We start from the raw sequence: 26762 nt of genomic DNA on the forward strand, positions 1-26762 counted from the left end.
TGTGTGTCCTTTGTCTGCGATGCTGTGGAGGTCATTGAGGATGTGACAAGTAGCAGTCTCAGTGCTGTGTTCAGGTCGAAAGCTAGATTGGAAAGGGTTGAGTAGATTGTTTGTGGTGATGTGTTGTTGCAGTTGGGTAGTAACAAAGTGTTCCATAATTCTGGCGATGTATGGTAGAACAGTAATGGGGGGGGGGTAGCTTTCAGATAACGTGTGGTCGAAAGATGTTTTTTTGAAGAGGGGTGAGATTCGACCCGTATTGAGTTCAGTTGGGATAGTACCATGTGAGAGACGGGAGTTGATGCTGAGCCAGTGGGGAGCTATGGTGGTGATGCAATTGGATGCCGCTTGAGGTGGGCATGCATCATCCAGGAAGTGTGCCTGTTTTGTTTTGGCAGTGAGGGTGATGAGTGTCAGTGTTGATGGGGTGGCAGGTGTCCCATGAGTATGGAATGGTTGGGAGTGGGGTGTGTGAGTTGGAGAGCTGAAGGGATGGCTACCTTGATGTGTATTTTGGGGCTGAAGTAATTCATGAGGGAGTTGAATACTGCAGTGGATGGGCATGCGGAAGGTGTGAATGGTGGTTTAGAGAGGAACTGGACAATGTTTAATAGTTTCTGGGTACGATTGGAAGTGGATTGAAGTTCTTGAAGGTAATAGGTGGCTTTGGCATTGTGTTTGGCTGTTTTGCGTTTGTTGCGGCGGTGTTTGAGGGGTGCCCTGGTTGAGGGGCATGGGTTATTTTGCCAGATTCTTTCTAGGCATCTGGCTTCTTGCTTGATAGAGAGGAAGGAACTATTCAACCATGGTTTGTGCTGGTGGTTTTTCTTTTTGAGGGGCACAATTTTGTTGAATGCCTGTGTGATGATGGTGTTGTATTGGTGGAGTAGAATGGAGATGTGTGTGTTTCAGGAGAGAGTGGTATGAGTGGTGCTAAGGTGAGATTTTGTGTGGTAGTGTGAGCGTGAAGGGGATAGAAAAGTGGTCAGACTACAATAACCAGATTTGATTATCGACAAAGACGTGATTTTTGCTTGCAATCAAAGGGCAAGGGTGTTGCCAGCAATGTGTGTGGGATAGGTGATGAGTTGTATGAAGTCATAAGGGGTAAGTAGAGAGAGGATAGTCTTTAGTATGGGATTGGTGTCTGTAAGGAGACTACCATGGTTGAAGTCGCCAAGGTATATTAGGTTGCAGGGCTAGGTGTGGTTGTTAGTAGTGAAGTCAGTCCAGTCGGTGTGGATGTTGGGATTGTTTGTAGGAGGGCAAAAAATAAGGTGGGTGTAGGTGTGATGGAGGGGAGCAAGTGAAAGAGTGCTTCAAAGGATGTGTATGGGGTATGTGTTATTACTAAGTGTGAGTGTATCTTTATATAAGATGGCAATGCCAGCACTTTGTGTGGGTGGTCTTTGTAGGAGATGAGATAGTCCTGGGGACGCATTTCAGAGATATCTGTGTGTGGTGGGGTTTGAGCCATGTTTCTATAAGGAAGCATCTAGGGAGTGTGTGCTCATGAGTTAATTACTTTCAAGTTAGGGCTGAATTGCCTTAGGCTTGAGCTTTGGCCATGCCCAACGCCCCGCTAAGACACTGGCCAAATTCCCTGGGGCATGCCCTCCAAACCATGCTGCAGGCCCCACCAAGCCCACCACACTACACACTGGAACTGGCCTGCGACCAGACCCAGTAGCCACTTCAATCCCATTACAAACTGGTGGCGACCGTGGCCGGTGCACAAAGTTATAGGATTTTCTTTTTTTTTTTACATACATTTTGGCAATATTTTAACAAGCTGCTGGACGGATAAACACCAAATTTATGAAAGTAGCTTTTGAGCCCATGTTACTGCATCTTGCAAAACAATTGGCACATACCCACGCAGTGGTTCGCACTGTGGGTGCAACAGAAATGTTCTATAATTCAAGTCAGCAGTTTTAAAAACATTTTGGGACCCCCTCTAACTTTGCCCCCTACCTGACAATATTCACTAAATACACTTTAGAAACGTGACATTATGGTTCAAAGTAAAACCGAAAAACCCCTGAAATTCGCCAGTTATGGTAGGTTAAGCCACCATACCAGCCCGCACCACTGTGCACTGCTAACACTAACACCCAGGACATGAAAGATGGCATCATAAATGTCATTGATGACATCACTGATAATATCACATGTGTAGCCCCTTTGTTTTTGTTCACTGCCATATATATATAATTCATTAAAAATCTTTGTTAAAGGGAAGTTATGGTTCAAAGTAAAACCGATATAACCCTTGACATTCGCTAGTTATGGCAAGCTAAGCAACCATAACTAGCACCACCTACGTGCACTGCTAAGACTAACACCCAGGACATCAAAGATGACATCAAAATGTCTTTGATGACATCACTGATGACATCACATGTCAGGCTTGCTCTTTTTTCCTTCACTGATATATCTAGGGCAGTAACAGGCAGGAACTAAGAAGTCACTATACTAAGAAGTCACTATACTATAGTACAAAGTACTATGGTGACAGCACAGATGACATTACATGTCTAGCTCCTTTTTTTGTTCACTGACATATATGAGCCAGGTGGCTTTCTTCACTGTCAGGCAGGATTTTAAGAAGTTAAAAGTGCTATATTTGTAGTCCTTAACCTTCTCATATGTTTTTACAATACTTTCCTTAGGTTACGGTTACATCATATGATACATATGCATAGAAGAAGAAGGAATCCAGAAACACAAGATTCTTTTCTGTGCATGAAGGTAATTAGTTGGGGTATGAACATTTTGTGTTAGTACTGCAGTTTTTGGTGCTTGCTTTACGTTCCCTATGTATGCTTATATTTTTATGCATTGTGCTCGCTTTATGTTTTTGTGAGTAATAGTGCAATTATGCAGTAAGCGAAGCATACATAGATACTTATGTTTCACCGTATGCAAAAATCTCTAATGGAAGCATTTATCAATTTAGTATGCAACATGGGAAGATTGCAAATATTTCACCTCTGTAGCGCATGCTGCAGACAATGCCTACATTTCTTCATGAGTTTGTTCATGTACTGAAATAACTCAATAATGCAATGGGTTTTTTTCAGCAATGCCTTGCTTAATGAACTACGTGCCATATCCTAGTTCTTCAATCATCTCTGATACTGTTCTGCCAATATTATAATGACAATCCCTTGTGGAGACTCTGCATGAAAACTAAATGTACATGTGATGTTATCAGTGATGTCATCAATGACATTTGTGATGTCCTGGGTGTTAGTCTTAGCAGTGCACGTAGGTGGTGCTAGTTATGGTTGCTTAGCTTGCCATAACTAGCGAATGTCAAAGGTTGTATCGGTTTTACTTTGAACCATAACGTCCCTTTAACAAAGATTTGTAATGAATTATATACATATATATGGCAGTGAACAAAAACAAAGGGGCTACACATGTGATATTATCAGTGATGTCATCAATGACCTTTATGATGCCATCTTTCATGTCCTGGGTTTAGTGTTAGCAGTGCACAGTAGTGCGGGCAGGTATAGTGGCTTAGCCTACCATAATTGGCGAATTTCAGAGGTTTTTCGGTTTTACTTTGAACCATAATGTCACGTGTCTAAAGCGTATTTAGTGAATTTCACAGGTTTTTAGTAGGGCCACTTAACCATAACGTCCCTTTCACAAAGTTTTATTTACTCATTTGGACAGGTTTTCAGTACAACAAATTAACCATACCGTCCCTTTTGCAAAGTTTTTTTGGTAAAGATGATCGTTTTATAGTAGTGCCACGTAACCATAATGTAATGCAACTTCTGACTTATTTAAACACCTTGCAGAGAATACCACTTGACAATATGCTTGTGCACAGCACAGTAACGTGTCCCAGAATGCGTAAACACTTAACAGTAAGATGTTTGCTTCGTGGAAAATGTGGAAACAGATTTTATATTGAAGTAGGAACATCCACCTGCAACATTTGCCTTGCATAGCGCCAACACGTATTGGTAGTCAGCCATTAACAATGTAGTACACATTACATACTTTTTATGCAAAAGTTTTAGGTATGTGAAAATGACATCAGCTAAGGCCATCCCTCCTCCCCAAGAAACAGCAGCACTACTGTAATGAAGGAGCATGACAAACATTGCCCCAACCTTATAAATAACAAACGCACAATATATTTGCACCGGCCTCCCAACCCCCATATCACTGTTTGATGCTTCTTTCCTCATTTCCGTTCGCAAAAGGCCTTATTTGCTGTCATACCAAAAAACAAAACCATCCAGTAGCAAAGTAAAGGTTGCGTTATAAAATACCTTTCGCAATGTAAATGTATTAAAAATAATTGCATTCACTCCATGTACTTTAAATTTCTCAGCAAAGGATATAGACGCTATAAGATTTATCAGTAATAGTATAGATGCGCAAATAAGTAACGTATACTACGGAAAAATACAAAACAAAATCCTTTTTCAAGATTGCCATCATCGAAAGCAAAGGCGGTTGTTGCATACATGGGCCATCTTCATTTTCCATGCCAGCAAGCTAAAAGCAAAAGTACATGGCGAGACACAGAACCTGTACATAAATATACAGCGATTACAAAGCAAAATCCTTTTTCAAAATGGCCACCATAGAAAGGGAAAGTGGTTGTTACATACATTGCCCCTCTTCGCTTTCCATGACAACCTCCAAAAAGCAACAGTACGTGCCGTGTGGCAGAACCTGTAAATAAACATACAGCGACGTATAATGTGGTACCTTACATATCGAAATAATAAACAAGATTTTAAAAGAAAACGGTAACATTTAAGAATTTGTAAAGTACTTTTATTTAACAAACAACTGTCAGAGACCAACGGAGTAATCCCATTTCCAATTAAATTGTAACAATGGGTCTAACGGCAACATTGACAATGTTTATGGTGAGACACACTCTGTCCTTTTTGCATACACAAAGTATGCATTTCTGTGAAAGCAACCGCTTTGTTTGCACAGGTATTTGCAATACGGCGCCATGACCGTTGCCTTACACCATCATAAATGAAGTTACGTCACTCCTAATACCTAGTTCGGCGTAGGGACAGAGGGGGCCAGGCCTGTCATCCCATAACATTATAATGGACAGGCAGCCGGTCACAAGCAGTTGCATCTGGTGTGGAAAGAAGCCGTCACTTGGTAATTGGAAACCATGGCACGCACAGTACGGCAATATGTAGCTAGGCAGAAAACGTACGTGAAAATCTGTGTCAATAACCAACCTTTAGAAAAACATTTCAAAACAGACACAAACATTGGGGAAAGTAGTACACAAATGGAAGTGGACAAACATGACATTTTAAGGAATTATTGGCGTTGACCATGGGTACATATAGTGCAAGCCTAAAAAGGCAGAGAAACAGAAGTCGCCATAAGGGTTAAAAAAATGCCAACTACACAGTGAGAGGGTAATTAAGTTATGAAGCCAACATGAATGAGCAAGTAAGAAACAATTACATGTCTTAATGTTACACAAGACCAAAAAAACCTGCAAACTGATAGACAAAGCTATGTGGGCAAGCATAATATTTGAAAGAAGAAGAAATAACGGTCAACAAGTGAGACTCTACTCATAGCCTTCAAAGGCTAACAATGTGCACTCTCCGTGATTGAGTGAAAAATATAACTGCGCAAAAAAATAATACTTCAGTTACATTATCACAATTAGTGTTGGGTAATAAAAAATTAAAACCGGGGTCGGTGTACAGTTGTCAAAATTAAACTTACATGATCTGGTCAGCCTCCATTGCTTTTCGCAAAGTCAGACAGCAATGTGTTCGCAGCAAAGAATTTTTGTGAACTGATATTTCATGTTTCTTACAAACGATTTTAAAACGTCACCTTATCAAATGATATGTTTTTACAAGCTCTCATTCCTTGCATAGCTACTGAAGTTTCCCTTTTCGCTCAAGGTCAAAAAAACAATAGCCCCTTATCGATTGACTTGGATGCATGGGCCTACTGAGCTAGCAACCAAAAAAGCAAATTAATTGACCTTCACTCAGAAGGCAAATAAAATCTCACTTTGCAACAACATATGACAATCCAATCATGAGAACCTCTACTCCCATACGCCTCCAGAACCACTGTTTCCAACAAACTCTCCAGGTGGCGGGCTCAGAATTCAAAATGTAGGACGCCAGTCCGACTTCAATATTAATCTGAAAACATTGTAACACAGACGCAGGCATTGGGCGCCGTACATTGAGCAACAACTTTCACTTTAACGTATGAATCTGGTAGCGAGAAACCATCACTTTTTGAGTTTGCACTGCCACTTTCCATCCCAAGCAAATTAAAGCTCACCTTCGGAAACAGTAATTCATAAGTATAACAAGTCCAAAGGTGTCTTGTTTTGTATGCGTTACCGGCGATGTCCGTGTACACCAAAACATGAACGTAAGATGGCGGGGGCAGCGAAGAAATGTGACGCACTTCACGCTGTTGCACAGCCAATCAGTGAAAACGCCACATGTCCACGGACATGACGCTACAGATTAGCCAATCGATTTCTTGTCTGCGGAGCAGACATAGATATCACTAAATTTTTCTGACCTACTTTTTGATCGTTTTAAAAGGAAACTACTGGATGGATGTTCACCAAATTTACAAAAGCACGCTTTCAGGGCCAAGCCGCTGTCCCTGCCGCAAATTTGGGGAAAATCCGTCCAGCGGTTTGGCCTGTAAGCGTGCGCAAAGTTTTTCCCCCCATTCAGTCTTTGGAAAAAAAGACGTTTTGGGACCCCCCCTGTACCTTTTCCCCCCCTGGACCAAACATCACCAAACTTTTTTTGCAAAGTTTGGTGTGGATTTGTAGCGGAGTTATAAGCCACCCAAAAAGTGCTCTTCCTATGGAAACAACAACTTAACCATAACTACACAGCCACTACCGTGGCTGTGTAATATAGCAACCTCAAGGTGCAGACCACAATCACCAATTTGACAAACCAACTCTGAGTGCAGAGTGACCATGTTCCCCTATAGCAGGCATCTGATAGATGAATCCTTAGATGTCGTCATGGTACTCAGCAGGAGGATCTCATGGGGAGAGACTCCCCTCAAGGGACAGGGACGACCTACCCTTTTACTCATCCCTCTGTAGCTCACACTTCCATTTGCATCTGCAGCATTAATAACCCAAGGTTAACTGGGACGAGGTAGAGCAGGGATGACTTGAGAAAAACTTCCCTGGAAGGTACTTGGATGAGGAGAACATGCAGAGCAATGAAGAGAATGTACATACATGTTCTAGTTGTTTTGCTGGAATCAAAATAAAAACAGATGAAGGACTTACCAAAGAGTCCATCTCTCTCACTGGAGGAACCAAAAGCGTGGAAGCGGTACGGCGTGAGCAGAGGAAGCAGAGGAGGGAGCCGTGAGTTCCAAAGCTGGTCCAATTAGGAAAGACAGCACAGCAAGCTCCAGGTGTTCCTGAAGCATGGGTGGTGTGGAGAAGAAAAGCTACACACCCGGGAAGAAGTCAAAGACTGCGGTGGAGCCGCTGCAGAACAGAAGTCCACGGAAGCCACAGGGACCCCACTGAAGTTGACATACAACCAAGGAAACTGGAAACCCTTGCGGACCATGCACAAAGGTACCCGGGTTACCGGGAAGGCGTTGGGGACCTGAGAGGGCTGTGGCAGATACAGAGGGGCCACGGAGAGCCGTCCAACTCTTCTGTGACTGGCAGGGAAGCAAAGGATGCAGAAAAAGGAAGAAAGGGACTGCTGAATGCCAAGGACAAGGTAGAGGACATCTTCCTCGTCACAGTATTAGTGGGAAGACTGAAGAATAAGATAAAAGGGACAGAAGCCCACCCAACCAAGACTATCAGGACCACACTTGGCACGTTAGTGAACCAAGTTGGTCCAAGCCAGGGGAAGGGAGTCTGGCATTGTGAACTGTGATAACAAACCTGAGAATGATCAGGGGAAGGGAGTCATTCCCTCTGCATTGTAAACTATGATAAGAAGCCCAAGAAAGAGGCCAGCGGAAGAGAGTCATTACCCATGGAATTCGGAGCTGAATCCAGTCTGAGAAAAGGCCAGGCATCGGCTTCCCTCATTCAGGAAGCCGACGCGCGGAGACTGGAAGTAGTAATTTCCAGTGGGATTCTAACCCGGGAATTTCAAGGAATCCGAATCTAATTTCAAATTCATCATTGGACTTTAACTAATTGGATTTATATGAAAATGTGATAAACTTGTGATATGTCCCGATTTGAAAAAGGCTCAGGAAAGAGCCGAAACATGCGTCATCAACAAGGGCGCTCCATTGGGAGATTTAGGATTTACACTCACAATTCTCTGTGATTTATAAAATATTCAATTTGAAATCAACACAAATAATGTGTGGCGCAGTTCATGTGATAAAACAACAAACTTATGTCTAACCTCGGAGGGGTGGTAGTGGTTCCTCCGAACACCATTTCACACACACGCAACACCCTCTCCATTGTTTACTTAAAAAGGTTGCGAGGCCGAAGAAGTTGACCCCAAAAATACCCCACACCAAGTGCATGGTATAGAGTGAGTCTGCAGAGGCACAATACCCTGGAAGTACTGCATAAGATGTTCCCAAACACTTCATCAAGCTGTTGGAGGGGGTGTAGGGATATGGGATCATGGATACATATATGGTGGTAGTGCCCAGTGATTTGACCCTTTTGGCAGGATGTTATTTAACAAATGGAAGCGGTTTGTGGGACCGGTATGGGCCTGGGACCCAGGGTATGATTGTTGGTAAGACTCTAGTCGGTTGCTGGGCTTGTAGAAGTGGGGATGGCCTTGCCCCAGGTTGTGCACAGGGTGGTGGGAGGGAAAGGGGGAGGGGAGATTGAAGGGTGGAGGCTTGATGATTTATTTTTGGATATTAAATATTTGCTTAAATTGAAAACTTCAATAAATATACTTTAAAAAAAAACACTCGCAACTTATCGTTCCAAGACGTTCATCAATCACAAACTGATTTTGACCCGTTTTGACAGTGGTATTGGTATGTAAAGAATATTGCAGGCTTTGAGAACTCCCAATGTTTTTAGGCAATGCGCAGTGAGAGTACATTATTTGCCAAGGATATCACACTTTGGTTAAACTGCTTGCTTCAAGCCCCTTGTTTTATGGCAGGTCTCTTGGTGAATGTTGTGATACATCGCACAACCCCAACTAACCGCAAAGGTGACTGCTGGAAGGACACTGGAGGTGGGAGCCGTGGAGATCCATAGGGGCTCAATTGGTGGAACAGCAGACGGCGAAGAGAAGAAAGGGCGTGAAACGTCCCCATCTGGGTCGGCGGAGATAAGGTGCCCAGCTGGGGGGGTACCTGGGGGACTCTGCGCCAGGGACTACCAGAACTGCGAGTGGTGGTTGTGGCCCCGAGGGCCCCTCTGGAATCAGTGGACGTGGTGAATAGGGGTGGTACTGTGGCGAACGGATCTCTGAAAAAGGAGGCGGTCTGGTAGTCATAGGTCTGGGACGCCGGCGAGGAGCCACCCACTGCGGGGGGGGGGGCTCGCTGGAGGATACAGGCAAGGTATACTATACTGGACACTGGGGCGCCAGTGGAGTACGGGAATATAGAATCCAGGCCCGGGGGACGAGATACAAAGAACTGGTCCACTATGGGCAAAAATCAGCAACAAATGGAAAAAATATACAGAGGCAAAGGACAGAGCGCATAAACAGGAGGGACCAGATCGACAGGCAGGGGAGAGACCCTCAGGAGAGGAAGGAAGCTCTGTGACCCTGGACTTGCTAATGGAGGTGATACAGGTCTCCAGAGACACCCTCCAGGTGAGCATCAAAGAGGTGGGAGTGGATGTCTCCCTGGTGAGGGCAGACCTCTGCAAAGTGTGCGAGAGGGTAACAGGTGGAGTAGAGGGTCAGTACGGTGGAGGATGATGTCCAGAAGCTAAAGAACCAGGTGGCGGGTCTGGTGGGGGCAACCCGAATACTGGAAGCTGGAGCTGAGGATACGGAAGGTCGCTCCAGGCGCTGTAACATCCATCTGGTTGGTGTCCCGGATAGGGAGGAGGGACCCAGCGCGGAACTCTTTGTGGAAAATCTGATCCTGAAGGATTTGGGGATCAAGGGCTTATCCAACCACTTTACTGTGGAGAGGGCTCGTAGGGTCCCGGGGAGGCCTCCGCCGCCGGGTGCCCTGCCGAGAGTGCTGGTAGCTAAAATAATGAACTTTTGGACCCGGGACGCCATCTTACAGGACGCTCATAGGGATGGCCACTATGAGATTGGTAATGCAAAGCTGAGGATTTTTCCGGACTTTACGTTGGAGGTGCAGCGTCAGAGGACGTCCTACGATGCGGTGAGAAGCCGTCTAAGGGAACTCAATTTAAAGTACATGATGTTTTTCCCGGCAAAGTTGAAGGTGTTGTCGGGGGGTGGGGGGGGAGTCGTGTTTCTTCAAACCCACAAGAGAGTAATAGGACTGGTTGGACACGAGACCACATAAAACAGACTCCCACCCGGAGGGGCTTAAGGAGAGGCGGGTCAAGGTCCGGAAGAGTGTGGGTAATGTTAAGTGGGAAGAGAGTAAGGGATAGCTTTTCAGGTACAGGCTTTTTGGGAGTGAGGGGGTAATGGAAAAGGGGGGGAAGATATCGGTGCGGTGGCATGGGGTAGATGGTAGAACCCCCAGCCCAAATGACGCTATTGACTACCAACCCTATGGGAGTAGAGCAAGGGGCTTTGAGTAGATCAGTGGGTCTACAGTTATGGAGAAGGAAGGAGGGGAGGATTGGAGTTCGGGGGGTGGGCCTACTTATGGTAGTGGGGGGGAATCAAGGGGCCGAGAGGGGGGGCTGGGGGTGGGGGGATGGAGAGGTGGGGAAGGAGGCGGGGGGGCTGGGAGAAGTGGGGAAGGGGGAGAGGTGGGGAACGGGGGAGAGGTGGGGAACGGGGGTGAGGGGAAGGCAGGGTGGAGGGGTGGGTGGGAGGTGGGGAGGGTAGGTGGGGATGGGCAGAGGGTTAAAGTGCCAAGTTGGGGACATGTGCAGGAAGGGGGGTGGCTATTAAGAGGGGGAGTAAGGTCTGGCACAGCAGCAATAAGGGGTGTGGGGGATGTGGAGGTGGAGGCGGGTGTAGGTGATAGGGATGCTGAGAAAGGGAAGGGGCTAACTTGAGTGAAAGCTCCAACATATTGAATGGGTAAGCTAGGAAGTCTGAAAATCGGGGCATGGAATGTCCGGGGTTTGGGGAATTACCAGAAGAGACAGACAGTGGGGGAGTTTCTGAAGAGGCAGGGGTTACAAGTGGCCTTGTTACAGGAGATGCATGTGAATGCAGAGGTGTTGGGGAAACTGGGGAAATTGTGGGGGGGGGGTAAGCGGCACGATGTATTCAACCCAGGCCAGGGGTGTGTTCATTTGGGTGGCGAGGGGGACACCATTGAAGGTGGAGGCGGTAACGTAGGATGGGATTGGTAGAACGGTGCTTGCACACTGCTGATGGGAAGGTAGGACAATCTGTTTTGTTAACTACGCGCCAAATGTGGATAAGGAATATTTCCCCTCTGTGCTTTGCATGATGGGGGCTTATAGGGGAGAAATGATAATATGGAGGGGAGATTTTTATTGTCACTTGGATGAGCGGTTGGACGGGCTGGGCAGTAGGGGGGGCCTAAGAAGTATATGGCGGCGTCTCTCCATGAGATAATGCGGGAACTTGATCTGGTGGAGGTATGGAGGGAGAAGCATTGGGAGGAAAGGGGTTACTCCTATCATTCGAGTGTGCACGGCTCATACTCATGTTTGGATTATATCGTAACAGAAAGGGAATACTGCCAGCATTTTGGGGAGACGATGTACCTGGGGCGCACTTTGTCGGATCACTCCCCCTTAGTGGCAACGCTGTTTGGGTCCAGTGAGAATCCCATGCAGCGGTTTTGGCGCTTGTAGTGGGAGGCATTGCGAGATGGAGCATTTGTGGCTGAACTTAGAGAAGGGATCCGATCGTACTTTGAGCTGAATGAAGGCTCGGTGGAAACTAAGGGAGTGCTGTGGGATGCCTTTAAGGCAACTATGAGAGGGAAATGCCTTGCTATGGCAGTGGGGATGCGTAAACGCCTTCTAGACACGCTACAACGGACGGAGGCTCAGGTGGCGCAACTAGATAGGGAGGCGGCGAGGGGTGCAGAGGTGGGGGAGGCCTTGGCGTGTACGCTGGAACTCCAGCAGGGGACCCTGGCAGAACTGTCACACTTTGATAGTAATAGACAAGATGTCCGACTGCACAGTGAGGGGGACAAGGCGGGTAAACTGCTGGTTTGGTTAATTACCAGGGAAAATCCGAGTCGGGTAATAACCCAGCTAAGGTCAAGTACGGGTGAGATGGTCGGGACCCAAAAGGAGATTAACAATGTTTTTGTAACATACTACAAGGAACTATATACGTGTAAGGATGGATATGTGGATGTGGAGGACCTCATGGATTTGCTGCAGTTACCGAAATTGGGGGAGGACCTGCGGGAGGAACTGGAGGCCCCTAAAGAGGAGGGGGACATTTGTTGGGCAATCCGCACAATGAGAAAAGGCAAAGCGCCGGGTAGTGACGGGCTTCCGGTGGAGTTTTACGCAGTGTTTGCTGACCTCCTGGTTCCACAACTCCAGAAGGTCTATGAGGAGGCTTTTCAGAAAGGCTGCCTCCCAGAATCAATGAGGGAAGCAGTGATCACAGTGATTTTAAAAGAGGGGAAGGACCCGAGGGATTGTGCGGCGCATCGGCCCATCTCCTTATTAAATGTAGATGGGAAAATCCTAGGGAAGATCCTAGCCGCTAGGCTGGCGATAGCTGCACCGAGCTTGATACACCCGGACCAATGCAGGTTTATTGGGGGCAGGAGTACATCGGGTAATATCTCCCGGTTGCATCACATTATGGACCTAGTGAAGTCACAGAGGCGCGAATTGGTGATAGCTTCATTTGGCCCTATGAAGGCGTTTGATTCCCTAGAGTGGAAATGGTTGTTCCGAGTGCTGCAGGAATTTGGGTTCGGGGAGAATATTTGTAGGTGGCTGGCCTTACTGTATAAAAAACCGCTGGCGATGGTGAGGACTAATAATTGGGTGTCTGGGACATGGGAGTTGGGGAAGGGGGACAAGGCAGGTGTGTGCGGCCTCCCCAATTTTGTTTGCTCTGGCCTTAGAAAGCTGCCATTGTCCTTGGTACGAGGCAATCTTTTGGTGAAACCAGATTCGTGCCCTGTGGATTTAGATCTTCTCGAATATCAAAGCCCATTGACAGTAGAACAGATGCAGAGTCCAAAAGGATATTGCGTATGATCCCAGAGTCAATATGCAATCGCACACCATCATTTTGGGGTTCCTTGTAGAATTCCACAGTAAGTATGTCACCTGTTCCGATTGTAGGAAGAGTTGGGACATAGTGGAATAGTCGTAGAACATTGTTCCGATTCAATGTAAGGTCATCGTTGGTAGGCGCAATACTTTCCAGTATCAGCTGATATTTTGAAACTGGCTTTTTGAAGATTGGCAATTTTGTTTTGGTCCTCACGGAAGGTGCCTGCTTCATACCGCACTCATTAGTTAGTGACCTTGTGGCATAATCTGTCCTGTTTCCACTTTCATGGGTGCCGGTGGCTGTGTTGTTAGTAGGTGCATTAAGAGGTCCGCCAATCGATTTATTTACATTCTTAAAGATTGTCTCACTCGATTTGGCAGGTTCATACATCGATAAGTTATTCCATCTTTCTCCCAGGCTGAGAACCATTGAACTTTCAGGTTTTAAGTTTGTGACATCAGGGATTTCTTTTGCGCATACATTGACAAAGGGCCTCATTACGACCCAGGCGCTAATGGGTTAACGGCGCCGTAAAAGGCTCCGGCGCCGTTAACCTATTAGCGCCTAATTACGAGGTCCCTTTGCGGGACCCGACCTTAACGGCTGGTGTAGACCAGCCGTTAAAGTAGGGACCCGCAAAGGGACCTTGGTGCTAATTACGGTGCCGCAATTTGCGGCACCGTACTTAGCACCTTCCCCATTCCCATTAAGCCCTATGGGGCAAAAATGGGAATGGGGAAGGGCCATGGAGGAAGGGGGAATTACCGCCCCGCCAACCTTGTAACGGGGTGGTAATTCCCCCTTTCTCCGGAGTCGGTAACGTACCGGCATGGACCATGGTGCTAATAGCACCATGGTCTTCCGCCAGGGTCGTAATGAGGCCCAAAGTGTCTTGAACTCTGTGTGGGTTCAATGTGGGCAGCATTAGGAGGAGAAGGTTCCTCTGATGAGATAGGTGTTATATCTTCGGAGGATTTGTCCAGAGCTCCGGTTGCGGTTTCAGATTCGTCATCATGGTCGTATGTTGATAGGTCTAGGAGGCCTGCAGCAGATTCCGGAGAACCAATCATAATCGTATCAGAGGCAGTACAAGGAACGGTCTTGTCTAATACAATCGGTTCGTTGTTTTTCCCTTTTTTAGCTATGACAGCGTTAAGGGTGAAGCTTATGGCCTTTAACTTTCGCAAAAACTTGCGTGAACCGTTCATAGAACAAAGCTTCCTTTTAATTACATTTTTTGGTTTTTTCAGCTGATTTGCTTTAGCACTCTGCTGTTTCGCATCAGGTTTGGGCTTGGTGTTAAATATGGCAAACATTCCCTCCTGAGCACCTGCGGCATCAGCAACCTCAAGTGTTGCATGGAAGTAGTTGGTTCCTGAACATCTTGATTTGCACCGTTATCTTTTTGCTTGAGGATTTGAAGGGCAGTGGAAAGGGAACAGATTTAATTTGCTGGTACAAGGCTTTCCACAGCACAGGTCTTGCCAGCCGTGGTCAGAACATTAAAACAAGTTCCACTTGCTGGCACCAAAGCTTGCACAACGCAGGTCTTGCCAGCAGAGGACAGTACATTAGATTCTGTACTTAGGAGATCACTAGTTGCTAGTAGATGCGTGTTGGTTTCCTTGGTGGAGTTTGGAGGAACCAGAGGAAAATTACATTTTCCTGGAGATAGCACTTCGACAAAAAAGTTTGAGGCAGGTTTCAAGCTTTGTTGCAAAATTCCTAATGCCTGTTTGGCAACTTCGGCAAGTAGTTTTTTGTCATCTGCATCTTTTAGCCGTTGATCGTTGGAGATCGTGGTACAACAATCAATTTTATCCACCAATTTACCCAGCACTTGTTTAGGCGTAGCGCTTACGTGCTCGAGAGCACAGGTTTTTGTATTCAAAAGCATGACTAACATTGTCAGGTCTTTCACACCGTCTTGGACCTGTTCCTATAATTTTAGGAATGGAGAAAGTGTTATTGACATGGAGGACATCAAAATGGTTAAGAGTTCTTGACATGTTTTCTTCATGATTTGTTCATAATCTGGTTCGCAAGGAAATCTGGTTGCTGTTTTAAGATAAGTTCTTCGTATCTTAGGAAATGCACGTTCCATGATTAAAGATTCCGATGATTCGTCGTCAGAAAAGCAATCAATGACCTGATTCCGTACATTCTGGACATTCGTTGGTATAGGAGAAACATCACCTTTCTTGTTAACTCCATTGACATGACATTGCTGGTCTTTGAGAAAGGATGGCTGAGTAGTGTTGGCAGACTTATTGTCAAGAAGTCTCAATCTCGATTGAGCACAGTGTACTTCCGGAGAGCCGATGTCGTCTATCCTTCTTCGTTTAAAAGTGCCAGAACAGTTACTTTCAGACACAAAGATGGGTCTTACTTTGTGCGTTATCAATATTTAAGGCTGATGTTAGGTCCGGTGTTTTGGTAGCATTTTGTTTGAGGTTAGTACGAGCACTGTACATTTTTTCTAAATCAAACAAAGTTTGCTCACAATTTCGATGGAGTTACACCTATCTGAAGGCAGCTGGATGTCGTTAGAGGTCCCTGATTCAATATTTATGGGAATTAAGGTCCTGAAGTCGTCAGTAATCAGTCAGGGAAGCGTTGGCGATGTAGGTGTAGTTAGATGGGCAGGGACTGAGCAGTCAGCAGCGGACCACTCTGAGGCGACAACCGACTCTCCTTTTGAAAATGATAGCCCGGATGGAACAGCCAGGGGAGAGACGGATCAATCTCGTGGCTACACTCACTTAAGTGGCAAGAGAAATGCTCAGGGGGCGCAGCTGAGATGAGCACAGACGCCGAGGAGAGCTGACAAGGATGTGATAGTGGCAGTTTTTCAGTTGCTAAACGGGCCAAAGCATCCAACCTCTGTACAGTAGACACTGCGGTGAACACAGAAGGCACAATATTTTGCACTGAATCTGCCAAAAAAATTCAAACCCTTCATGTACGATTTTATCTGTTGCGCCAGGTCACTGTCATATGACAGACAGTTCAGTTCTGCGGCAAGCACATTTGGGAGAGGGATGTTCCGTTCGTTCACACCCCCTCCCTCTCCCCCATTCCATTACCGGACCAAGCAAGGATGGAACATCAGCAGTGTTACTTTGTGCATCAATGACCTGGTTGCATGCAGAGCCGGTCGAACTTACATTAATAAAATCCAGCTGGGAATGGGGAGTGTGGTGCTGGTCGTTTCAATCTCCCGACGTAGTTGTAGACGTGTTGAAGGATATGACAGAGTCCTCACTGTATAACGAGCGGCTTCAGATACAACAGGCGCAGGAGGCAGATCGCTAGCATAGGTCACAGGAGTCATGATTTTATAGTTCAATGCAGACAGCTCCAAGACACTCCACAGACCTCCAAAGACTCCAAGACTATACTGACTCCGCGTCCGCTCTGCAGAGAGTCAGGAGTCTTAAGCCAGCAGTAGTGAAGTCTCCGCCCACAGCAATGAAAATGAAAAAAACACACACACTGAGCAGGGTTCTTGCTCAGCAATGCTCTACTGACTTCGCAAGCTTCCCTTTGCGCTCTCTCAAGGCTTTGGCTGTCATGGACAGACAGTCCTCACACTCTGATGCTGGATGAGTCGACCCCAGACACCATAGACAGATCCTCTGGGGGTCCTTTACGGAAATCTTCGCACCACAGTCACAGCATTTCTTGAAACCCGACTTGGGAGTGGAAGATGGCAAAGACAAAGCCATTTTTCACGAACACTCGAAGAATTTAAGAATTTACTCGAAGAAATTATCCAAGATTTTCCTCTAAAGGAACAAAGCATATCGTATCTGAAGCGTGCAAAAACGGAACTGAAGCCAACGGGCGCTGCACGTGCTACATATACCTTCGGTGACGTCGACATTTTGACGAAGGACTCCGAGGGACATCGAGTAGACAGGCATCGACACACAGAGCCCCCTGCTGTAAAAAAAATTCTGAAGCAGCAAAGCTGGACATTGGAAATATCAAAGATAAGGAATACATGGGAGGACACAATCCATTCAAAGTTAGATTCTGCATAGTGCAATACTCCAACCATCAGTGTTTTTCTGATTAAAGAATATCTTCTTAAAATGGGAGTAAAAAAGGCAGGTTGCACAGGAAGCAGAAAGATTTTACCCACACCAACGGAATAGAAAGAAATGAACATGACATTTATTGTATTTTTCTTGCAAATGCAGGTATGTCACACCAATTCTGAATGCGTGAGTAAGAGGATAGAAAATGTGAGCACTAATGATTTCTGTTAATGCTAAGGGTATTTCCTTTTGTTTGCTTTTTCGAATTTATAGATCAGAACCTGAACCTTTCCTTCTGATGAACCGCATGATACGGTGCGGGGAAACACGTGCTGAGGACAAATCAGGACATTAGAGGACATCTAAGATCATTCAGGATGCTATCATTTTAGGATATCACAACATAATTGATTGTAGCATACCAAAGAACTGAGAATTATTGTTCTTTTCTACTTTGAGTTTTAAAAATTAAATAAGTATGACTGGCGAAACAAACTGATTCAGACCTTTTCTTTTCCATAATACTGAGGGTTAAACTGACAGTTGCCATTGTATGTATTTCTATGTACTTTGTATGTAAATCTTTATGGAATTTGCCAATATTTTACACAATTAACAATCTTTATTAGTATTAAATTTAAGCATTAGCATATAAAAATGCTAACGCGAGGGGCGTGGCTAGCCGAGGACGCAAACGGATGCCTTCTCGGTGAGCTGCGAGTCCCTTCCCCCATCCCGTGGCCCGTAACCCCTTCCAAACGTGTCTGGCAACTTGCAAAGAAAGCTCCATGGGTGTTGGAATGCCTGAGGGGTCTGCCGTGTAAAACTGCGGAGTTGCAGAGTCCTCCTGACAGAGCTGAGACCGCAAATCCTGGTGCGTAGCGAGCTCCCTGCCAAGATGGTGGCCAGGGCACAGGCGGGAGCGGATGGCTGCCATCCGGCGAAGCAGGGAGCCGAGAAGCCGACAAACTAAACATAGAGGTAACACTGCGGCAAGCAGCTCGTCAACAGCAGAAGCGACGGACAGAGGCACTGATGTCCACGTAGAGACGCCCATCCACCCATATGTTAGCGGGAAGACCACAACCGAGGAAGCAGAGTCTGGAGCCCGAACGGAGGAAGTAGGGCCATGCAGCAAGACCCTGGTAAGGAGAAGCTGGGGACCGGCTGGGAGAAAATAAAATGAAATAAACACAGCGGAGGCACAGAGAGGCAAGTGGCAGGACCACTAGTGCAACCTGAGCCCCCAACTGGGCAGCCGCAAGAACACCGCAGGGAAAGAATGGGAACGTAGGACGGCTCTAATGAGCCAAAAACCCCAAGCGCTGGAAAGGTGATGAATTGCAGCCCATGCCCTGCCTTAACTGCAATGACTGCGTGTGAAGTACCAGTAAAGCTTGGACACGGTTGGGCTTGAAACAGCAATCAGAGCATCCATAAGCGTGGCTAGGATGGGCAGGCACTAACCAATATGGGGGTGGGGGGGAGTAAAGCGAACGCAAAGGGCCACGTCAAATAACTCATGTAGGCAGCCCTGCCTGGCAGCAATATGGAATTCCCGCATGACGCCACAAAGCACCAAGAGCCCAAAGCCAGGAAGAAGCACTGTGGCAGACTCCTAGCAGGTACTCTGGGAAACTGAGGACTCCTTGGGGGACAAACATAAGCAGGGGCAGCACTAGAGGTCCTCCTGAAGCGACTCAACCTCCACCCCTGCCATGGCGGGATTGAAGGGGAGCCCTCAAAACCCCTGCAGCCCCGCTGAAAAGCACCCTAGCAGGATAAGAGCAGAGCAACAAGCACAGCCCAATAGGAGGTCAGCAGACCCTGGACCGTAAGTGCCCAACTCCAGTGGCACCCACAGCATACGAGTGTTCGCATACCCACCCACTACCGTAAACTGGCAAATGACCCGCATAAACTCCCGGAGCAGAAGGTCCAAGGCAAGGCAATTACTAGAACCACAGGTCACAACAAATCACTGGCCGATACTGCAACACTAGTTGGGGACATCCTACACCCCCCAACCCCCCAGACTAGAGAAAGAATGGCCAAACAAGCAACGAAACAGAAAGGACCTACATCTGGAGACATTAAAACCCTAATGAAAACTGCAGAGACACACAAACGCAACCAACAACAAGCGACCGTTCAGATACACTCCCCTCCCCCAGAGAGTCTACGAGAGTCTGACGACCCACCTATACGAAAATCAGACTTGCTGGCAATGCTGCAGGAGTTAAAACAAAAAGGCATCAAAGATAGCACCTCTGACCTAGCCAAGTCCATTGCCGATCTCAATAGAGGTGTCATGGCTGATGAGAAAAGGGTCGACGAGATGGAGACTACAGTAGTGGCACAAGGGCAGGAGCAAGACTAACTGGCCAGAAGGGTTCCAGAACTAGAACAACAAATGGACTGTCTCCAGAGCAAACAAGACAATGCCGAAAACAGATCCAGGCGAAACAATTTACAGATCCGGGGGATCCTGAAGTCCGTGGCGGACACCGACCTGCAACAATATGTGGTGGACCTGTTCTGGCAGATCCTGGACCTGGCAGATGAGAGGGACATCGTTCTGGACCGGATGCACAGGGTTTACTCCACATTTCAGCTCAACAAAAACCTGACCCCGGATGTGCTGACTCGGATACACCTATTCCAATTGGAGGACATTATGCGGGATGCCCAAAAAAGGGAACCCATAAGTTTCCGTTCTACACCCATCCAGCTTTACCAATATTTAGCCCCAGCCACCCTTGTGAATAGGAAATGCCTAAGGGTCGTCAAAGACTGGCTGAGATCTAGAAAAGTGTGCTACCGATGGGCATTCCCAACTGGACTCCAATTCGAGTGCAAGGGGCAGCGATACACAATCTTAAAGGAAGAGGATATGGATGACCTCATGAGGGAGGATGACGGGATCGAAGGCAACGACAGGGAAAGAATCCCACCTGGAAGCATGGAAGGAGATGATAGACCAGAGAGGGAGCAATGGAAGCCAGCACAGCCTTGTCTGAGAGGTTGCAACAAAGAGTCCAAAACAGCTGATCCCACATGAGTTGTAGACACATGCGGAGCAAACTGGTGGATATACCCCAATTGCAAAGAATGTCATGGTCTGAAGAGAGGGATCTTATGGGAAAAAGGGGGGCTAAGGAAAATATTAGTTAGACCTTCTCATAGCGAAAGCCGCCACGGCAAGGAGTGGAAATGTAATAGTCTTTAGAAAGACACAGGGGGAAGTTGGGGGGGAGGAGGTGAGTGGTATTTGGGCCCCAAAATTCCCGTGGGTAATACAAACCCAGTGACCCACTGTGGTATAACCATGGTATGGTGAAAGCTGTTTTTGAAGTTCATGGGGTTGTTGTAAATTGGGGTTTTTTGGGGGGGGGCAAAGGAACAAGGCACTTTGGTTGATCTTATGCACAATACAGGCAAAGCAATCAGAAGGGGGCGTACTAGCTCTACCGTGGGATAGAAGGCACACAACAAAATTCTAACAATGGCTGACCTGACATTTCTAACGCTAAATGTCCAAGGGCTTAATTCCCCAATAAAAAGGAAGTCAATCATGAGAAGACTCTCCGATCTTCAGGCTTCAGTGGTGTGGGTGCAAGAAACACACTTGCTCCCCGAGGACGAGCAAAGGCTAAAGCATAGAGTCTTCCCCATGCAAGACCTACCTACAAGCTGGACTAAAAAAAGGTGAGTGGGCATATTGTTAGCTAAAGGAGTACGCTTCGAGAAACAATTCATAAAAAGGGAACCAGAGGGCTGATACTCGGTGTTGGGAGGGATACTGATTGGCCAACAAGTCACACTGGTGGCAATGTATGCCCCCAATGAAAAACAGGACCGTTTTTTACTAGGGCTGCTGTCTAAAATTGCAGAATGGGGGGTGGGGCAGGTCCTGATAGGGGGTGATTTCAACGGCGTAATGGATGCCTCAATGGACAAAACCCTCCCAGCCACCCCTAATGATAACATATACAGACAAGCCCTGGTCCGATTCCTCGGGAAACTACACTTAATAGAAACCCGGCGGTTTTTCCACCCACAAGAGAGCTTAGACCCATTATTCAGCCGCACTTCTCGATGATCGATATGGTACTTATCTCGGATACCGTGGTCCCACAAATCACGGGGTTAGAAATAGGGGTACATTGCTTATCGAATCATGCACCGGTCACCCTGAAGGTGGATCCGACAGACCTGCTTCCGCAGACCCGAAAGTCCCCATGGCGTCTAAATGAAATAATCCTAAAAGAACAAGCTCTTAGAGCGGACATAGAATTGGCCCTGGGAAATTACTTCAAGAAAACATCACAAAGGGTGTCCACTGGGGAACCATCTGGGATGCTAGCAAAGCAGTGGAATGGGGCGAGTTCATCGCACACACAGCAAATTTCTTAAAAAGAAAGGAGAAGGTGAGGCGGGAACTGGAAGCTGAAATGGGGACTGCTGAGGCACACTATAAAGATAAAGGGTCACAGAAGGCTTGGCAGGAAATTAAAAAAGCTAGGGCCGCCCTAGAGACACATCTTGCAGAGGAATCCGCACAACTCCTTCTACAAACTAAACAATCTTACTATATAAAAGGACAAAGCTAACCGATTCCTTGCGGCCAAATTGAGAAAGCAGAAAGCCTGGAACCACATCACCCAACTCAAGCACCAGGGAGGCGACCTAATGAGGGGGGGAAAAAGAGATAGCCGAAATCATGCACTCATACTACACAAGCAACCTGAAGGGGGACAACCTAGAGAGGGAGGCACAGGTAGAGTTGTTGGGACAAGTGGCGTTACTGCAAATCACAGAATTAGACAGACAAATGTTAGAGGCGCCGATTTCGGAGGAAAAGGTAGGGGAGGTTATAAACGCTCTGAAAGGGCACAAATCCCGCAGGCCCAGACAGACTATGTAACGCATATTATAAAACATTTAAGACCATTCTGGTAGGCCCTTTAACAAAACGTTTCAATAACATAAGGGATACGGGGCAAACCTCTGTGGACATGGCCCAGCCACCACAGTACTCCTGTTAAAACCGGATAGAGACCCATCAGACTGTGCAAGTTATCACCCTATTACTAAATGGGGATGCAAAAATCTACTCCACTATCCTGGCCCAGAGGTTAGCAAACATCCTCCTGAAAATAATTCACCCAGACCAGGCAGATTTTGTGAAAGGGCGCCACACATATGACAATATCTGCAAAGCCATAGATACCATTGAATGGGGGCAGAAGACAGGACAGCCATTCTTGGTGCTGGCCCTAGATGCAACTGACCCTCGAAAAATGTGGGTGCGGGCAAATTTTCACCCGTATCATCTTAGCCAATTATGGGAACCCAACCACACGACTAATGATTAATGGAAAGCTCACAGACAGTATCCCCATCCGCAAAGGTACGATGCAAGGGTGCCCATTGTCACCACAGATCTTTGCCATGGAGCCCCTGGAACAGATGGCTCGTGATGAACAGCGAATTCGAGGGGTGGAGGCAGGAGCTAGTGGGACCTAGAAAATAGCCCTCTATGCGGACAACGTCTTCATGTTCTTGAAAGATACAACACACTCACTACTCAAAGCCATAAAGCTGCTAGACAGATGCACAAAGGTCTCCAGGTTCCATATTAATTACCCCAAATCCAAGGCACTCAACAACACTGAAGACCGAGAGCAAGTGTCAAAATAGGGGAGAGGCTATCCACTGAAATGGGAACAAAGGTCCATTAAATACCTAGGAATGCACTTAGTATCCACATTTGTGAGGCTCTACGGGTCAAATATTCCAAACCTGCTGAAGACTGATAGAGGATCTTAAAAGATGGGACATGCAGGAGCTATCCTGGCTTGCACGCATAACGGCAGTCAAGATGTCCCTCCTGCCCAGGTTCCTACATGTGGTGGGAGCGCTCCCAATACAAATCCCAGGAATAGCAATTAAAAACTAAGGGAAGTTATGTCCTTTATCTGAAAAAGGAAAAGGGCCAGGGTTCCTAGAAAAGTCCTGTTCCGGCCACAAGCGCTCGATGGTCTGGGGGTACCAGAATTGCGCAGATATCTATGGGCAGCACAGGTGGTGCCAATGCTGCAATGGGTTCCCTGGGAAAAACAGAACTGATGGGCTAACCTGGAAGAAAAAGCAACTAGGACCCCCCTATAGAGCCTGAGATACCTAACTGCAAGGCACAGGGGTACTGGGATAAGGCGTTATGGGGAAAAGGGACGAAAATAGGTGAAGTCCCACTCACACCAATGGCCCACAACCCTGACTTCACACCGGGTATGCAACCTAGCTTCTGGACACATTGGGGAGGAGGGCAACCCCTGACACTCGGGGATTTCTAAACAGAGGGGACACCCTTAACATTTGAAGGGTGCAAAGATAAGTTCCAAACCCCCAAAAGTGAACGCTTCCGCTACACCCAAATTAGACATTGGATCACGAACACAAACGTACGGGAGAGGGAAACCCAGGACCCAATAGGACTGGAACTTACCATAAAAGAAGGGGCACCAGAGAAAGGGGTGTCAAGACTCTACTGCTGATGTGCGGGCGGATTCGGAACAAATCTTACCACACGTGCAGAAATGGGAGCTAGATGTAGGGAAACCAATACCGGTGGAGACATGGAGCCAAATATGGTGCCGGGCCACCAAAGGCTCCAAATGTGTTTCAATCAAAGAGGCGGCATATAAAATATGCCTGAGGTGGTACATGATATCACAATGAATGCACTCCATCAATCCAAGCTATCACCCAACATGCTGGAGGGACTGCGGGCAACCCAGCGACTTAATCCATATGTGGTGGGCCTGCCCAGTGGCATAGATGTATTGGAAGGAAATTCTGAGTCATATCAAAGAAGTGAAACATTGGGGAGTGATGGCAATGGAAAAGGTGACAGCATTGGCAGATGGCTCTTACCCGAAATACCCGAACACGTGGATGTCTTTCCACAAATGTATGAAAGACAGGGAACAAATGTACTTTAAACCTAACATCCTCTGCAAGGTTTCTATTCTGTGAAAATGCAAGCCCTACGAGGATGGACTTGTCTGCAATGTACTCAAATGTATTGAGCGAAGACGTTTTGGTTCAACCAAATGTCGTAAAAATTACAATGACGAAAGGGGGTTGGGGAGGAGTTATAAATGTTAAACTCATAAGCCTTTATAAAGACTGAGATGAGAACTGACAGGAAGAACAATGACAAGAATGTTGTAAACTGTTTCTCATATACATGTTTGTAATTTGAGCTCTTGAGGAGTAAATAAAGTTTGTAAAAAAAGAAATGCTAACGCTCTCCCAACATTGGGAAAGTGAGGCAACGCAACCAAAAGGTATGTTTTTACAGTTTCAGACCCAGTGGGTAAATTAGACCCTTGACGAAAGCTAGCACACTCATGGGCTAAACGCCATTGTGGAAGATGTTGCAGAAAGGCTAATCAAGGCACACCATGACCTATGTGTCTAAGGGCCCCAATGCTCAAATTGACTGCTTATTTTTTAAACGTTTAAAGTGCCTCCAGCTTGCCTTGCAGAGCTTTGAAGAACAGTTTTTGTATACAAGTACACTTCCACTGAAATACAGTGATTTAGTACTGCAGTGAGAAACCCATCCCTATTGTAATACAGGCAGAGAGGAGCAGAAGTTTATTGAACATTGGCAATTTTTGAATTATGGTCTCAAAGTACCCTCCAAAATAAATGCTTCACTTACTTGCAGAGTCCTATTAATTTTCTTTCTCTTTATTTTCATTTCACTCGGAGGGGAACATTTACCAGAGACAAGGCCGGGAATCTGTATTTTTATAAATCTCATTGGGTGCATTTTCCTGTTTGTTTTTTCAAATCTGTTGCACTGGTCATTAAGTCAGTAATTACATTTTTGACAGGGCAGTGCACAAACCTCCTTGACCAAAACAACCCAGGCAATCTATTCAGTCTACAACCATGATTGGTTTGGGAAAGTGGAGTGTGTTCTGGGAGGAGGTCAATGAGAAGTGTTCACCAGCTGAAAAGCAAAATAAGTTTGGAAAAAAAAAGTCAACGTGCAATATGAAATCTGTAAAAGAATAAACCTTTAAAAGGGTGACGGTTTGTTGCTGAAACCTTCAGGACGAATAGGTCCCTTCATCAGGCAACAAAATCCCTTTGTAAAGGGTATTAGACTGGCACAGTGTGAACACATTGCATTGTACAATTTCTAGAAACGGAGCAAGACGGTACCATTTTTGATAAATACAAGAAACTGGTTTTCAGAGAAATTGCAGCTGTGGTTTCAAAAACATGGTTCAACTACTACTATTCCCGTTGTGAACTCCTGTGCTTGGTTCATATACATGTTTTCTTTCAAGGTAGCGTACGTACATCTGCAGCTCACCAAAGTCCACATATATAAATATTTATATGTATGTGAGCATTTATGAATGGTTATATAGATATATATCAACAAAGAAATAAAACATTCTGTTTAGTTTAACTTTACCTCTGTCAGGAGTATTCATTAAAGTTGCAGATGAGGAGGACAACCGCTTGCTAATAGCCGGATCAACATGTTTCGAAAGGTTCACTGTTGAAACCGATCTCCTGTCGGGATCTAAAACAAATGGAAATAGCAGTGCTAACTGACAGCACACATGAAGCAGTTTTTTTATTTAACATGCTGCCATCTTGTGGCAGTGAGAGGTTCACTATTGTTGATAAATCTGTTAAAGATAGCCAAAGTTTTGCAAGAAAGATTGAGCGGAGGCTTGTGAAAAGAAGAATGATATATGCTATGCTAATTTCCAGTACTGCAGTGGTAAAGTAACAGCTAAATAATTTTCAGTCATAAAGCAACATTATTTCGGAAATGACATTTATGCAAGAAGGGCAGTAATGTTAAGTTGACAGGATGGATATTGTTGATGTCACAAAGGAGCAGAAGCACATTAACAAAGTCCAAGTCTTTTATGTAATTCTTAGTACTAGCATCTAGCCAGATTCTGGGCACTCGCAATTTTGGTTGATAATGGAATAAAAGCACAGGGAAGAGATGAAATCTCAAGGATCACAGCATGTTCTTGCATGAAGAATGTGGGATTCACAAGCTGAAACCCTGACACTGTGTTCACTTAATGCTGTACTTGTTATACACTTTGCACATTGGCATTTGTGGAGAATAAATGAAGTACTTATTTTTCAGTGGGTCAAATAGTTAGAAGATGGAGAATCTTAGCACAACGTATGCCACAGCGGTCACGGGCACTGCAGTTGATTTGTTGACTGGTAAGGGCACAAGACCGATTGTTCTATCAATAAAAACGTAATTCGAAAATAAAAGCAAACCTATGACAAGACATATGTAGATTAAGTTGAGAAAGATGAAAGG

General features: G+C 46.0%; 1 protein-coding gene across 11 annotated transcripts in view; it reads right to left on the reverse strand.

Moving 5' to 3' along the window:
• Positions 1-26762, reverse strand: part of MAP7 (microtubule associated protein 7) — a 1989984-nt gene that overhangs the window by 1189582 nt on the left and 773640 nt on the right. For 9 of the 11 annotated variants that reach the window (XM_069606762.1, XM_069606761.1, XM_069606760.1 and 6 more), the window contains one exon: positions 25878-25988. The exons of the other annotated variants lie outside the window; for them this stretch is intronic. In XM_069606762.1, the coding sequence (XP_069462863.1) occupies positions 25878-25988 (111 nt within the window). The remainder of the gene's footprint in view (positions 1-25877; positions 25989-26762) is intronic. 11 annotated transcript variants of the gene reach the window in all.

This window comes from Ambystoma mexicanum, chromosome 4p (assembly GCF_040938575.1).
Source record: "Ambystoma mexicanum isolate Mex_15411 chromosome 4p, UKY_AmexF1_1, whole genome shotgun sequence".
NCBI lineage: Eukaryota > Metazoa > Chordata > Amphibia > Caudata > Ambystomatidae > Ambystoma > Ambystoma mexicanum.